The sequence below is a fragment of the Chelonoidis abingdonii genome, chromosome 1 (assembly GCF_003597395.2).
Source record: "Chelonoidis abingdonii isolate Lonesome George chromosome 1, CheloAbing_2.0, whole genome shotgun sequence".
In the NCBI taxonomy this organism is placed as follows: Eukaryota; Metazoa; Chordata; order Testudines; family Testudinidae; genus Chelonoidis; species Chelonoidis abingdonii.
Window position 1 is genome coordinate 145,627,300 of NC_133769.1, and position 12,942 is coordinate 145,640,241.

At 45.3% G+C, this 12,942-nt stretch overlaps 1 protein-coding gene across 1 annotated transcript; it reads right to left on the minus strand.

The window, feature by feature from the left end:
- Positions 1-249: 249 nt before the first annotated feature.
- Positions 250-5,313, minus strand: LOC142046300 (scavenger receptor cysteine-rich type 1 protein M130-like). Its single transcript, XM_075062193.1, is given in 6 exon segments — positions 250-290; positions 1,817-2,035; positions 4,196-4,213; positions 4,216-4,506; positions 4,586-4,903; positions 5,283-5,313. Coding segments are annotated over 6 exon segments (918 nt in total).
- Positions 5,314-12,942: the final 7,629 nt, after the last annotated feature.

A 12,942-nucleotide genomic window follows, 5' to 3' on the forward strand; every position in this document is an offset into this window, starting at 1 on the left:
TTGCCTGGGCTTGCGTTAAGCTCTGAGGATACATTTTCAGCCTCATAAGTATATACATGAAATTATAACCTATAACCTTACTATAACATTCCTGAAATGATTACCATATCATCACCATAACAACCACGCTCACTGCATCATGAGCCTTGTGAAGACAAACCAACATGACAAACTTTGCATTGGATACCACACAATCATTTTATAAAGATGAACATGGGGGTGTAGGGTGTTGCCCTGAGGAACAGAGGGTCACACTGGGGTATTCAGAGAATCGGTCCTCTCTGTCAGACCTGCAAAGGGAAAGGAAGGAGAGTTGGAGCCTGGAGCAAGGTGGAAGTGATGTGTTTGTTACTAGGGAGAACCTCACCTCTGAGCGTCCCTGGGGACACTCTCCAACTCTCACCTCCACAAACTTGCTCACAGCAGCACAGGGCCTGTTTGTTAGTGATTTGGGGCTCACGTCCCTTGTGCTCTGTGCAGCAATGAGAACACTAGTAACAAACCAGCACACTGGAGCCTGTGATGAATACAGGGGCTTTGTGCGCTGATGTCTGAGCTAGTCTGACCTGAAAAAGGATACATCCCACAACATCCAGGATGCTCCTGCACACAGGAGATGGGAGGGCCTGATCTAGGACAAAAGTGGGAGGCTGGTCCATCCTCCTCCCTGAAAATTACAGCATGTAGTACAAACATCTCCTGTTACTCATCTGAGGAATTCAAAGCAGCATCTTCCTTATGGTCAAAGTTACTCTCGCCCCAGGGCTTGGCAGGACAGTCCCAGACAGTTGACTCTGTCCCTCGGCAATTCGACATCTCCACCCATATGGGACCAGTCCCCTCGCCAAATGCAGTCTCGCCGGGGGCAGATACAGCAGATCCACAGCCCAGTTGTTTACACACAACATTAGCATCTGCCATGTCCCAGGAGTCACCACAAACTGTTCCCCAGGAGCCACGGTACCAAACCTCCACTCTGCCCGAGCATCTGTCCTCTCCTCCCACGACGAGTAACTTCTCCTGGTCTGGAAATGCAGAAACCTCACATGTTACTGGGGAAGCTGGGAAAGTCCTTAGGGACCAAGAATGAAACAGTGAGAAGCAGAGATACCTGTGCAGCTTGGAGAGTTTGGGCACTCGGTAAACAAGGTCTGAGTTGGTTTTGCTTTTTTTCCTATGGAAAGAAAAAGCCGACATGAATGCACTGGGTTGTGTGTGTGATGTGGGAGTAGAATTTATCTGTATCTTAAACCCCTAATTTCAGAACTCTCTGAACTGAAATGTGAACTCTGGGTCATTTAATACCTAATTAATTTGCTATTCAGCTGTTACTCAGACACACAGGCTGACACGCACACAGACTTGTGGGGGATTCCAGTCTCAATCCAAACTGCACAGTCTGGGCCCATCTCTGATTGTTCATCCCAAAAGGATTAATAACCACAGAGCTGCCTAATGACAGTCTCTAGAGAGAGGCTTTTCTTCGCTCTCACACTACCTTAGCACACTGTGTAACACTGATCTCTTTTATAATTAATTGGTTAACTTCCATGTTTGTTCTTAATCACAGAAATGCTTATTCCTATAAAAGACTGTGAAAATATGTTTGTATCTTGTGTTAAGAATTTAAAAATCTACCTACACTGAGGTGTGAACAACAACAAGTTCTATCCTAACCCTTCAATTAATTAAACACATTGCGTAAATATGTGTTTGCACACATGCATGCAGGTATTTTCAGAATTACCAGTGCAATCACATGACTTTGGATCCCAGGGCTCTGACGGGCACTGCCAGAGGAAGCTGTGCTGCTCACTGTATGCAACGAGGTTCAGACATGTAGGACCAGAACTTGCTCCATAGTCAAAGTCTCTTGCAATCTGCCCTCCATCCCCACAGTTCAGCTGTTTGCAGACAATTGCTGGGGTGACTCCAGACATCTGATTGGAACAAACACTACCCCATGTCCCGTTGTAGAAAACCTCCAGCCACCCAGCATAATCACTGTCGCTCACCAGCCTCAGATCTGTGAATTCTACAAGGCAATGCACAAAAAGGAGATTTAAATAATCTGATTCTGAAATAAACGGGTGTGAAGAGTGAAATCCAAGTGATTGTTAACGATCCTGTGTATCATTCTGCAGGATCAACTGCTAGAGAACCACTCCAAGAATGAAAGACTCTTTTAGGCACCACAGGCTCCCTAGAAATACTGTGGGCATCTCTGGAAGTCACCATTTGCCAGCAACTACATACAGATTGTAACAGATTAAGGCCAGAAAGGATTGTGACATTGGCAGGCCAGATGCCAGTTCTTGCCCAGGCTGCAGCTGAGAACTGACAATCTCATAGCTGGAGACCAGGCCAGGTCACGAGTTTGTTAGTTTTGCTCAAAACAGGTATTAGTCTTGTAAGAATGTATTTAGTGTTTAGACTCTATGAAATTATTGTTAGTTGCTGCAGGCATTAATCTCACTTGTAATGTCTGTGGTCCATGCTACAAGAAAATATGTAAGTTTTGCTTTATAGCTGAAAATGTTTGCTCTGAACTTGTGAACTCAGGCACAGGAGTAAACCTCTGTCCCACAATCCATCCCCAAGGACTATCAAAATCAGATGGGCTATCAAGGATCATCACAATATAAAGGATTAGTTAATGGCCGTATTGCACCTATGGATCAGTACATGCAGAAGGCCTAATCCCATCACTTTGAAGGCTGGAAGAGGGAAATAAAAATAGTAAATGTGAAGATTTTTCATCTTTTTGGCTGTTTGAATTGTGACAGGGCTAGAGACACCAAACTGAAGCAAGAGATCTCCAGGGGTTACCCCTGAGTCAATGTTGAAGGACATTTGGAATTGACGGATCACTACGACTCTGTCACTCCTAGGATGTAAATACTAACTCATTTGTGTGTATATCTTTGCTTTCTTTCATCGGTATATAGTTTATTACAGGATTGGCTACAGGCATTGGCTTTGATGTAAGATCCAGGGTACCAACTGATCTGAGGTAAGTGATTGGTCTCTTGGGACTATAAGCAACCTGAATATGGTTTGATTTTTGGTGTAAGTGACCCATTATCACTAAGTCCAGTTTGTGTGCATGGCCAGAAAGACTGAAGAGTCTAAGGGAACTGTCTGTGACTCCATGATAAGCTTGATATAGTGATCCTGGAGTTCACATCTGTGGCTGGCTTGGTGAAATCTAATTATAGAACACACCACCAGTTTGGGGAGTTGCCCTGTTTTTCACAGTCTGCCCTGAGGTGGGCACTCAGAGCTGCGAGGCACTCCAGACAGCGTGACCCGGACCAAACAGTTTGACCTTCAGCTGCATAGAGATTAATAACTTGAGTTTGACATAAACAGAGCTTCCAGAAGGGCATCCAGTCTAGACATGAAGACTACAAGAGATGCAGAATGCACCATTTCCCTGGTAGTTTGTTCTGATGGTTAATCAGCCTCCCTGTTAAAAACCTGGGCCTTATTTTTGATGTGAATTTGTCTGGTTTCAGCTTCCAGCCATGAACTCTTGTTCTGCCTTTCCCCATTAGATTAAAAAGGCCTTTAGTGAGTGGTATTTTCTCCTTGTGACCATAATTATGCACCATCATCAAGTTTCCTCTTGACCTTTCTGTTAAGCTGAATAGTTTCAGCATCTTAAATCTCTCACCCTAAGGATTTTATTCAAGGCCTCAGATCACTTTTGTGGCTCTTCTCTGCTCCCTCTCCAATTTTTGTGGACATCAGAACTGGACACAATATTCCAGGATCTGTCTCACCAGTGCCATATACAACAGTAAAATTTTGTCCCCGTTCCTACTCATTACTCCCTTGTTTTTACATCCAAGTTTCCATTAGCCAGTTTTGCCACAGCAGGACACTGGGAGCTCATGTCCAGTTTTTTCTCCACTGGGACCCTACGTCCTTTTCAGTCACTGTTTGCTATGATACAGTCTCCTTCAGGCACCTGAAATGCAGCATTCTAACATTAGGGAAATCTTGCAATATCTCCAATACCTTTGGTTGGGAGCTGAGAACTTTCTAATGGTGACTCTGGTAGGTAGTTACACAAGGGAAAGGGAGGCAGAAACAGTCAGGGAGAGTCTCATTCTCAGCGATCACCTTAAATATCTGCCCTTCCATTAAATCCCCTGGTAACACAGCTTACAAGAGCGTTCACAGACCAGACCTGAGCAGAGAACTCCGACTCCTCTTTGTGTCTGCAGTTGTGCTCGCCCCACCCCCTGAAAGGACACACCCAGAGATCGGATTCATTCCTAGAGCAGTTCACATCATCCAGCCAAATCTGCCCGGATCCTTGCCCATAATGAGCAGAGACAGTTGCATTGATAGCGTGTCCATATCTCAGTTGTCTGCAGACAACACTGGAGTCTGGTAGGTCCCAGGAATCATCACAGACTGCCCAGCTGCCATTGTAATAAATCTCCACTCTCCCAGCACAGCGACCTGCCCCATTCACCAGTCTGATCCACCTGCTCCCTGCAGGGATAGATCCCAACTGTTAATATGTATTTTCCTACTGAACAGAAAATGTTTGTGGGATTTGGAAACAAATCACCTGAGCAAACAACACCAACGTCCTCAGCAATTCCTGCCTGAGCTGTCTCAGACGTGAAGATGTCACAGAGAGTCAGACGAGTGTCATTTCCTGCACATTGGACGCTTCTCAGCCCCACGGGACTCGTTCCTCGCTCAGACTTAGAAGGGTTATAAGCTTTCTCAGTGATTCCACATTGGAGCTCCCTGCACACCATGCTGGCATTGTTCATGTCCCAGTGGTCATCCAGCACTCTGCCCCACGTATCGCAGAGGGAAATCTCAACTCTCCTGTCGCACTGACTCTCTCCATTCAACCGTCTGAGTGATTCAGAATGACCTGGGCTCAGGAGAGATGGGAAACGCACTAAATAACACCCCCTGTTATATACTAGAAATAATTCACAGTGTGTAAGAAATTATGGACTGTTTCTAACTCAGAGGATACAATACAATGATAAATGTGTATCACAGGGTTAAAAGGAGTAACTTCTGCAGAAGTTGCTGTTTTTTTGAATCTCTGTGAGGAGGTCGCTATAAGGATTGTAACACAGAGCTGGGCAGAGGGGCTTGTTAGCATATCCTAGGAGATGTTAGGCTCGCAGCTACACTCTGTTTTTAGAGTGCTAGTCCCCTTGAGCTGGGAATTATATGCCCAGCATGAAGTTTAGACGTACCTGTGGCCAGGGAGTTCCTCAGTGCCAACCCTCAAAGCTCACTGCATACCACAGCTCTCTTCTGGTCTGACATGCTCATTGCCCCAACTGACTGGTGTTGAAATCTGCATCTAAAAGGTGTTGTTTAAGGTGTCATGGAAACTGCTCTCATGCTGGTCATTCATATTGTTGTGTGGTGCATGAATGAGTGAGGTTTAAAGAATGACAGATGTGTGCTGGAAATATGTTCCTAAAGTGTGTGCCTAAGCCCAGCTGTCCTAAACAAAGGACTGTTGTTTCACTGGCTTGACTGTGTCTCCAATGTGAATTAAGCAAGGTGAGAGCAAAGACAAAGAAAAGTCCATTTACGTGTAAGGTAAACAAAGCCATCAGGCACGCAAGTGGCAGACGATGACCCTTTAACAATGTCAATTGGGGATGGTGGTTGCATCCCCAGGAAGCCTTCCTGCTTTTTCAAACAGAGTGAATGAAGTTTGGGAAGATTTGAGCAGAGGCAAAAAGCCATTTTGTTATCTATCACCTAGGGGACAAAGGGGGAGCAGCACCCTTTGAGCTCATGGAAAGTGGATCCTCTTGGCCTGGAAAACAAGAGTAGCTGGAACTGACTAGGTGAAAAATCTGCTTAGAAATCCTACACTATGGGATTATTCTGATTTTACAGAAACCGGTTTTTTAAAACAGATTGTATAAAGTCGAGTGCACACAGCCACACTAAGCACATTAATTCAGTGGTGTGCGTCCATGTACCGAGACTAGAGTCGCTTTCCGGAGCATTGCATTGTGAGTAGTTATTCCATAGCTATCCCATAGTTCCCACAGTCTCCCCCATCCATTGGAATTCTGGGTTGAGATCCCAGTGCCTGATGGGGCAAAAAACATTGTCACGGGTGGTTCTGGGTACAGCCTCACCCCTCCCTCCATGCAAGTAGCAGACAACCGTTTTGCACCTTTTTTCCTGTGTGAACTGTGCAGACGCCATAGCACGTCAAGCATGGACCCTGCTCAGCTCAAGACAGCAATCATGGAACGTTGTAAACACCTTGCGCATTCTCGTGCAGTCTATGCTGAACCAAGAACTGCAAAACCAGGCGAGGAGGATGTGGCTACAGCAGCGCAGCGATGAGAGTGATGAGGACATGGACACAGAATTCTCTCAAACTGAGGGCCCCTGCGTGCTGGAGATCATGCTGGTAATGGAGCAGGTTCTAGCCATTGAACACCGATTTGGGGCTCAGGAAACAAGCACAGACTGGTGCGACCGCATAGTGTTGCAGGTCGTGGACGATTTCCAGTGACTGCGAAACTTCGCATGCGTAAGGGCACTTTCATGGAACTTTGTGACTTCTTTCCCTGCCCTGAAATGCCAGATACCAAGATCGAGAGAGTCTCACAAGTCTGAGAAGAGAGTGCGATAGCATCTGGAAGCTTGCAACGCTAGACAGCTACCGGTCAGTAGGGAATCAATTTGGAGTGGGCAAATCTACTGTGGGCTGCTGTGATGCAAGTAGCCACAGCATCATGAATGCTGCGCTACAAAAGGTTGTGATCTCTGGAAATGTGCAGGTTCATGGATGGCTTTGCTCAATGGGATTCCCAACTCTTGGTGGGCGATGCACCGGAGCACCAAGGCACCCAGTACGTAACCACAAGGACTTTTCCATGGTGCTGCAAGCACGGTAGATCACAAGGATGTTTCACAACATCCACGGGATGGCCGGGAAGGGATCATGACGCTCGCTTCTTCAGGAACATACTCTATTTAAGCTGCAGCAAGGAATTACTTCCCAGACAGAAATAACATTGGGATTTGAAATGCCATAGTTATCCTGGGACCAGCCTACCCTTGATGCATGGCTCATGTGACCATACACAGGCAGCCTGACATAGTCAGGAGTTGTTCAATTACAGGCTGAGCAAGTGCAGAATGGTGGTAGAATGTGCATTTGGCGTGCTGGTGCACATTACTGACTCGCTCAGACTCGCCAGATCAATGTCCCTTGATATTGCTGCTTGCGTGTGCTCCACAATCTCTGTGAGTGTAAGAGGGAGACATTATAGCAGGGTGGGAGGCTGAGGCACATCACCTGGCCTTGATTACGTGCAGCCAGACCACAGGCGTTAGAAGAGCACACAGGAACGCTGCATCAGAGAAGCTTGAACCAGTTTCATCACGGCCAGGGTACGGTGTGACTTTTGTTTGTTTTTCCTTGATGAAACCCCCTGCCTTGATTGACTCATTCTCTGTAAGCACCCACCCTCCCCTTCGATTACCGCTTGCTTCCTAAGAAATAAGTTCACTCATTTATCATGTATTCTTTATTAATTAATTATAAAAGAGGAGAGAACTGACAAGTACGGGGTTTGGGAGGGGAAGGAGGAAGGAAAAGGCCACTAAAAAATTTCAAACAATGGTAACCTTTGGTTGGGCTGTCCACTGGGGTGAATGGGCAGGTGCACGAGCCTCCCCCCACGGTTCTAGTCGTCTGGTGGTGAGGAGGTAAGGAAATAGTGAGGAGAGGGTTATACACGGCGGCATGGCACTCTGTGATCTTCTGCTGTTCTGAAGCTCCACCAGACGTCAGAGGATGTCACTTTGATCAACAGCGCTCCAGCTTGCATCCCCCACCACTGATCTTCCTGCGACACCTCTGATCTTCCGTCGCCACTCCATCTCGAGCTTCTCTCCTCCCTCACATCATCCCTCCTGTTCTCACGTTGTCCCTCCTGTCCTCACAGTCTGGCATCTTCCTGTTCTTTGATACCACGTCTTCCACTCATTCAGATGAGCTCTTCATGAGTCACTTCATGATTTACGAGAACATTTTGTCTCGCATCTTGTTTTTTCTGTCGCCTTATCTGAGCTAGCCTTCAGGAGAGAGGAGATTTAAAATTTGCACTGCAGAAGGATGGAAAAAGGGAGAGAAATATTTAGAAAATACATTTACAGACACATGGTTATACTCTTTTCACGTGAACAACATATCACTACATAGCACATGTGATCTCACTACAAGGCACATTAATGCATCTTGATATTGAGTGCCTGTGGCTTTGGTGTTAGGATCACAGACGCAGTCCGGCATCAGAATTCGGCTTTCATGGGCATGATAAGCATTGTCTTTCGGCTTCTGCAGCCTTCTATATCCTGTGCCCTCCTTTCCAAATAGCAAGCAAAGCCCGTTAATGCTGTTCTTTCCTGTTAACGTTAGCACCAGAATTGCCCCATCCAGTTTTCTGGATGATTGCTTTACCCCTCCCCCACGTGTGGCTGATATCATGGAGATCGTGCTAGCCACCCTCTCCTCACTGCGTGGCAGGTAGCAGGGAAGATCCCAGCCGCCAAACACGAGAAACTCAGAGTCAATCACCCTCCCTCCTTCCCCTGCTTGGCTAAATGCAGGGAAGGATTTCTTTTAAGCACAGTCAAACAGCATAACCATCTCTGTCCCCTTAATTAAATTCTGAATTTCAACCAGGTTACATGAACGATTCCTCTCCTGAGGATAACACAGTGAGATAAAGAACAGATGTTGCTTGAATGCCAGCAAACACCGGGACCATATGCAGCTAGTCTTTGTCATGCAATGATACCAGATTACTTGCTACATGCATGACGTGATCAATGTCCTACCATGGAGGACGGAATAAGGCTGCCTGCCAGAAACCTTCTGCAAAGGCTTTGGAGTACTCCAGGAGAGCTTCATGGAGATGTCTGGAGGATTTCCGCTCCATCCCCAGCCATGTAACAGACTTTTCCAGTAACTGTACTGCCGCGAATGCATCCCAAGTCATCAGGCAAAATAATAATTAAAAAATGCTTGCTTTAAACCATGTTTATAATTTACAAAGGTACACTCACCAGAGATCCCTCCATGGCTTCATGTCTGGATAGTGTTTGGGAAGACTGGGAGAGTACTTCTGTCAGGTTGAGAAAAAGCTCCTGGCTGTTGGGAGAATGGAGTGCTGTGTACTCTCTGCAAGCTCGTCCTCCTCTTCTCCTCCTCAGATCCTCGACAAGGCTAAGATTAATCTCGCCTCGGAATCCACAGACAGGGTTGGTAGTGGTGGCGCCCCCCCTAGATTGCATGCAGCTCACCATAGAGCAGCATGTTTGCAGCCCTGCCCCAGACCTTCCATTTGCTTCTTTTTTTCTGGTAGGCTGTTCTGAGCTCCTTAACTTTCACATGGCACTGTACTGAATCCCTGGTGTGGCCTCCATCATGGCCTTGGAAATTTTTTCAAATGTTTTTTCTTTAGGCTTTTGGAACGGAGATCTGTTAGCATGGATCCTCTCCCATATAGAGATCAGATCCAGTACCTCCCGTGTGTCCATGCTGTAGCTCTTTTTGATTCTCAGACTGCATAATTACCTGTGCTGATCAGCTCTCCACGCTGGGCAAACAGGAAATGAAATTCAAAAGTTTGCGGGACTTTTCCTGTCTACCTGGCCAGTGCATCTGACTCCAGATTGCTGCAGAGTGTCACAATGGGTGCACTGTGGATAGCGCTCGGAGCCAATACTGTCAAACTGTGGCCACACTAACCCTATTCCGAAATGGCAATTCTGATTTGAGTGCTACTCCCCTCGTCGGGAAGGAGTACAGATATCGATATTAGGAGCCCTTTATATCGATATAAAGGGCTTCATTGTGTGGACTAATACAGGGTTAATTCGGTTTAACACTGCTAAATTTGGTATAAACCCATAGTGTAGACCAGGTCAGAGACTGTAATTTGATGGAGTGACGTTTTAGTCATGAGAAAGCGTGTTTTGTTTTGTTTTACTTGTTACTGTACATGTATCTTCCATTCCTAATTATTATCACTTAAATATCTGTTCTTTGTTGATGGAGTAACTCTAGTTTTATTACCAAACCATCCCAGTACTCTGTATAAAACTGAAGGGTAAAATCCTCAGCCAAATTAGCAGGCTGGTGTCTCTTTGGAGGCAGCACATTTGATAACTTCTGTGAGTACCTAGTGAGAGGGACTGACCGCGGCTGAATGACGTCTCTGGGGAACTCGGGCACTGGGGTTCACTGACGGTTCCCGGTAAGGTGAGGTTTGTAAGTGTAGAATCCTGAGGAGTTGCTAGACGGGCAGGCGAGCTGGTGTGACAGGGAGTTGACAATAGCTGAGCAGCAGCAAAGCTCTCACTTGCTGAGGCAGAGCAGTAACCATGTCTGGCAGTTCTGAGTGACCTAAGCAAGGCCTCACATACCCTCAGTTGTAGAAAATCAATAAGGGAAGCTAAAGCTATCAGGGAAAAATCAATAGTTGGCAGGGCTAAGACCAATAGTGAGAATTTTTTAAAGTATATTAGGAGCAAAGACAAAATAAGGCACAAGTGTTCAATAAACATTTCTGGTTTTGGATAGAAGCAGGATGTGTATTCGTACTAAGTGAAGAGGGTGAACCACTCTGCAGTCCATTGGTAACTTAGGAGGATGTTAAACAGTATCTACTAGGGAAAAACTTTTTAAAAAATAAGCAGGCCTGAATAGCTTATCAAATCTTTGAATAAATAGAAATGGAGGACTGGAAGGAACTTCATGAAGTCAGCTAATCCATCCCCCCACAACAAGACAGGTTTAAGTATACCCAGTCCAACCCAGATATATGTTTGCCTAACTTGTTCTTAAAAGGTAAAAATCATCTCTGTAAAATCAAGATAGAAAATAACTTTACAGGGTAATCAGATTCAAAGAGCCCAGAGGAACCCCTTCTGGCCTTAGTTTCAAAGTTACAGCAAAACAGGGATAAATCTCCCTTTAGCAAAGAAACATTCACAAGTTGAGAAAAACAAAGATAAACTAATACGCCTTGCCTAGCTATTACTTACAAGTTTGAAATATGAGTCACTGGTTCAGAAAGGTTTGGAGAGCCTGGATTGATGTCCGGTCCCTCTTAGTCCCAAGAGCGAAACCCACCAAAACAAGGAGCACAAACAAGAGCCTCCCCGCCCCACAAGATTTTAAAGTATCTTGTCCCCTTATTGGTCCTTTGGGTCAGGTGTCAACCAGGTTACCTGAGCTTCTTAACCCTTTACACGTAAAAGTATTTTGGTGTCTCTGGCTAGGAGGGATTTTATAGTATTGTACACAGGAGGGTTGTTACCCTTCCCTTTATAGTTATGACAATGTGTGATGGGTTCAGTCACAGAGACTCCCTTGGGACTGTCACTTGATGTTCTGAAATTACCTCTGAGCCCATTTTCCCTGCCAGCTTGGAACTCCAGAACCCTGCCTTGTTGAGCCTGACACGTTAGCCTGTTGCAACACAGACCCAGGTCTGAACCACGCCCCCAAAGCTGCAGACTTCAACCCAAAACTGCTCAGCAGGTCACCTATCTCCAGCACCCAGAAATCCAGCTCCCAATGGGATCCAAACCCCAAATAAATCCATTTAATTCTGTATAGAGTTTATACAGGGTAAACTCATGAATTGTTCACCCTCTGTATCACTGACAGAGAGATATGCACAGCTGTTTGCCCCCCGGGTATTAATCACTTACTCTGGGTTCATTAGTAAACAAAAGTGATTTTAGTATGTATAAAAAGCAGGATTTAAGGTATTTCAAGTAATAACAGACAGAAGAAAGTAAGTCATCCAGCAGAATAAACCAAAAACATGCAAGTGTAAGCCTAATACATTAAAAAACTGATTACAGATAAAATCTCACCCTCAGAAATGTTCCAATAAGCTTCTTTCACAGACTAGACTCCTTCCTAGTCTGGGCCCAATCCTTTCCCCTGGTACAGTCCTTGTTAGTTCCAGCAGACATCTCAGATGGAAACCAGGGGCTTTCTCATGACTGGCAGCCCCATCTGTTCTGCTCCATCCCTTTTCATAGCTTTGTCACAAGGCAGGAGTCTTTTGTCTCTCTGGGTCCCCACACCTCCTTCTAAATGGAAAAGTATCAGATTTATGATGGATTCCAGTATCATGTGACATGGGCACATGTCCTCTGAGATCTCATTCTTTATTACCCACAGGCTGGCTGACACATACACAGGAAGGCTTGCAGGTAAATAAACCACCTCAACCAGTTGTCCTACTCAATGGGAGTCATAAAGATTCTACGCCACCATTTAATGGCCCACACTTTGCATAATTACAAAAGGACCTCAGAGTTATACTTCATATTTCTAGCTTCAGATACAAGAATGATACATACATACAAATAGGAGGAATATATTCAGTAGTTATACTTTGTTATGATACCTTACAGAAGCCTTTGCATAAAGCATATTCCAGTTACATCATATTCCACACTCATAGCATATTTCCATGAAAACATAGGGAGTGCAACATCACAACAGAGATTCCACAAACTCCTTTGGTACCTTCTTCCAGTACATAACTATCCTAATAGTTGGAAGGTTTTCCCTAATATCTGACCTAACTCTCCTTGCTGCAATGTAAGTGGATTATTTCTGTCCTACCTACCCATCTTAGAGAGAGAGCCCCAAAACTGAACACAGTGCTCAAGCTGAGGCCCACACCAGCGCTGAGTAAAGCAGGACAATTATCTCTCTGTCTTACGTAGGGACAATTCCTGTAATAAAATCCAGAAAGACATTTCCTGTTTCAAAAAACAGCATCACTCATTTCAGTCTCTGATCCAATATAACCCAAGATACATTTTCTGCAGAACTGCTGCCTAGTCAGTTATTCCCCATTCTGGATTTTTTGAATTTGA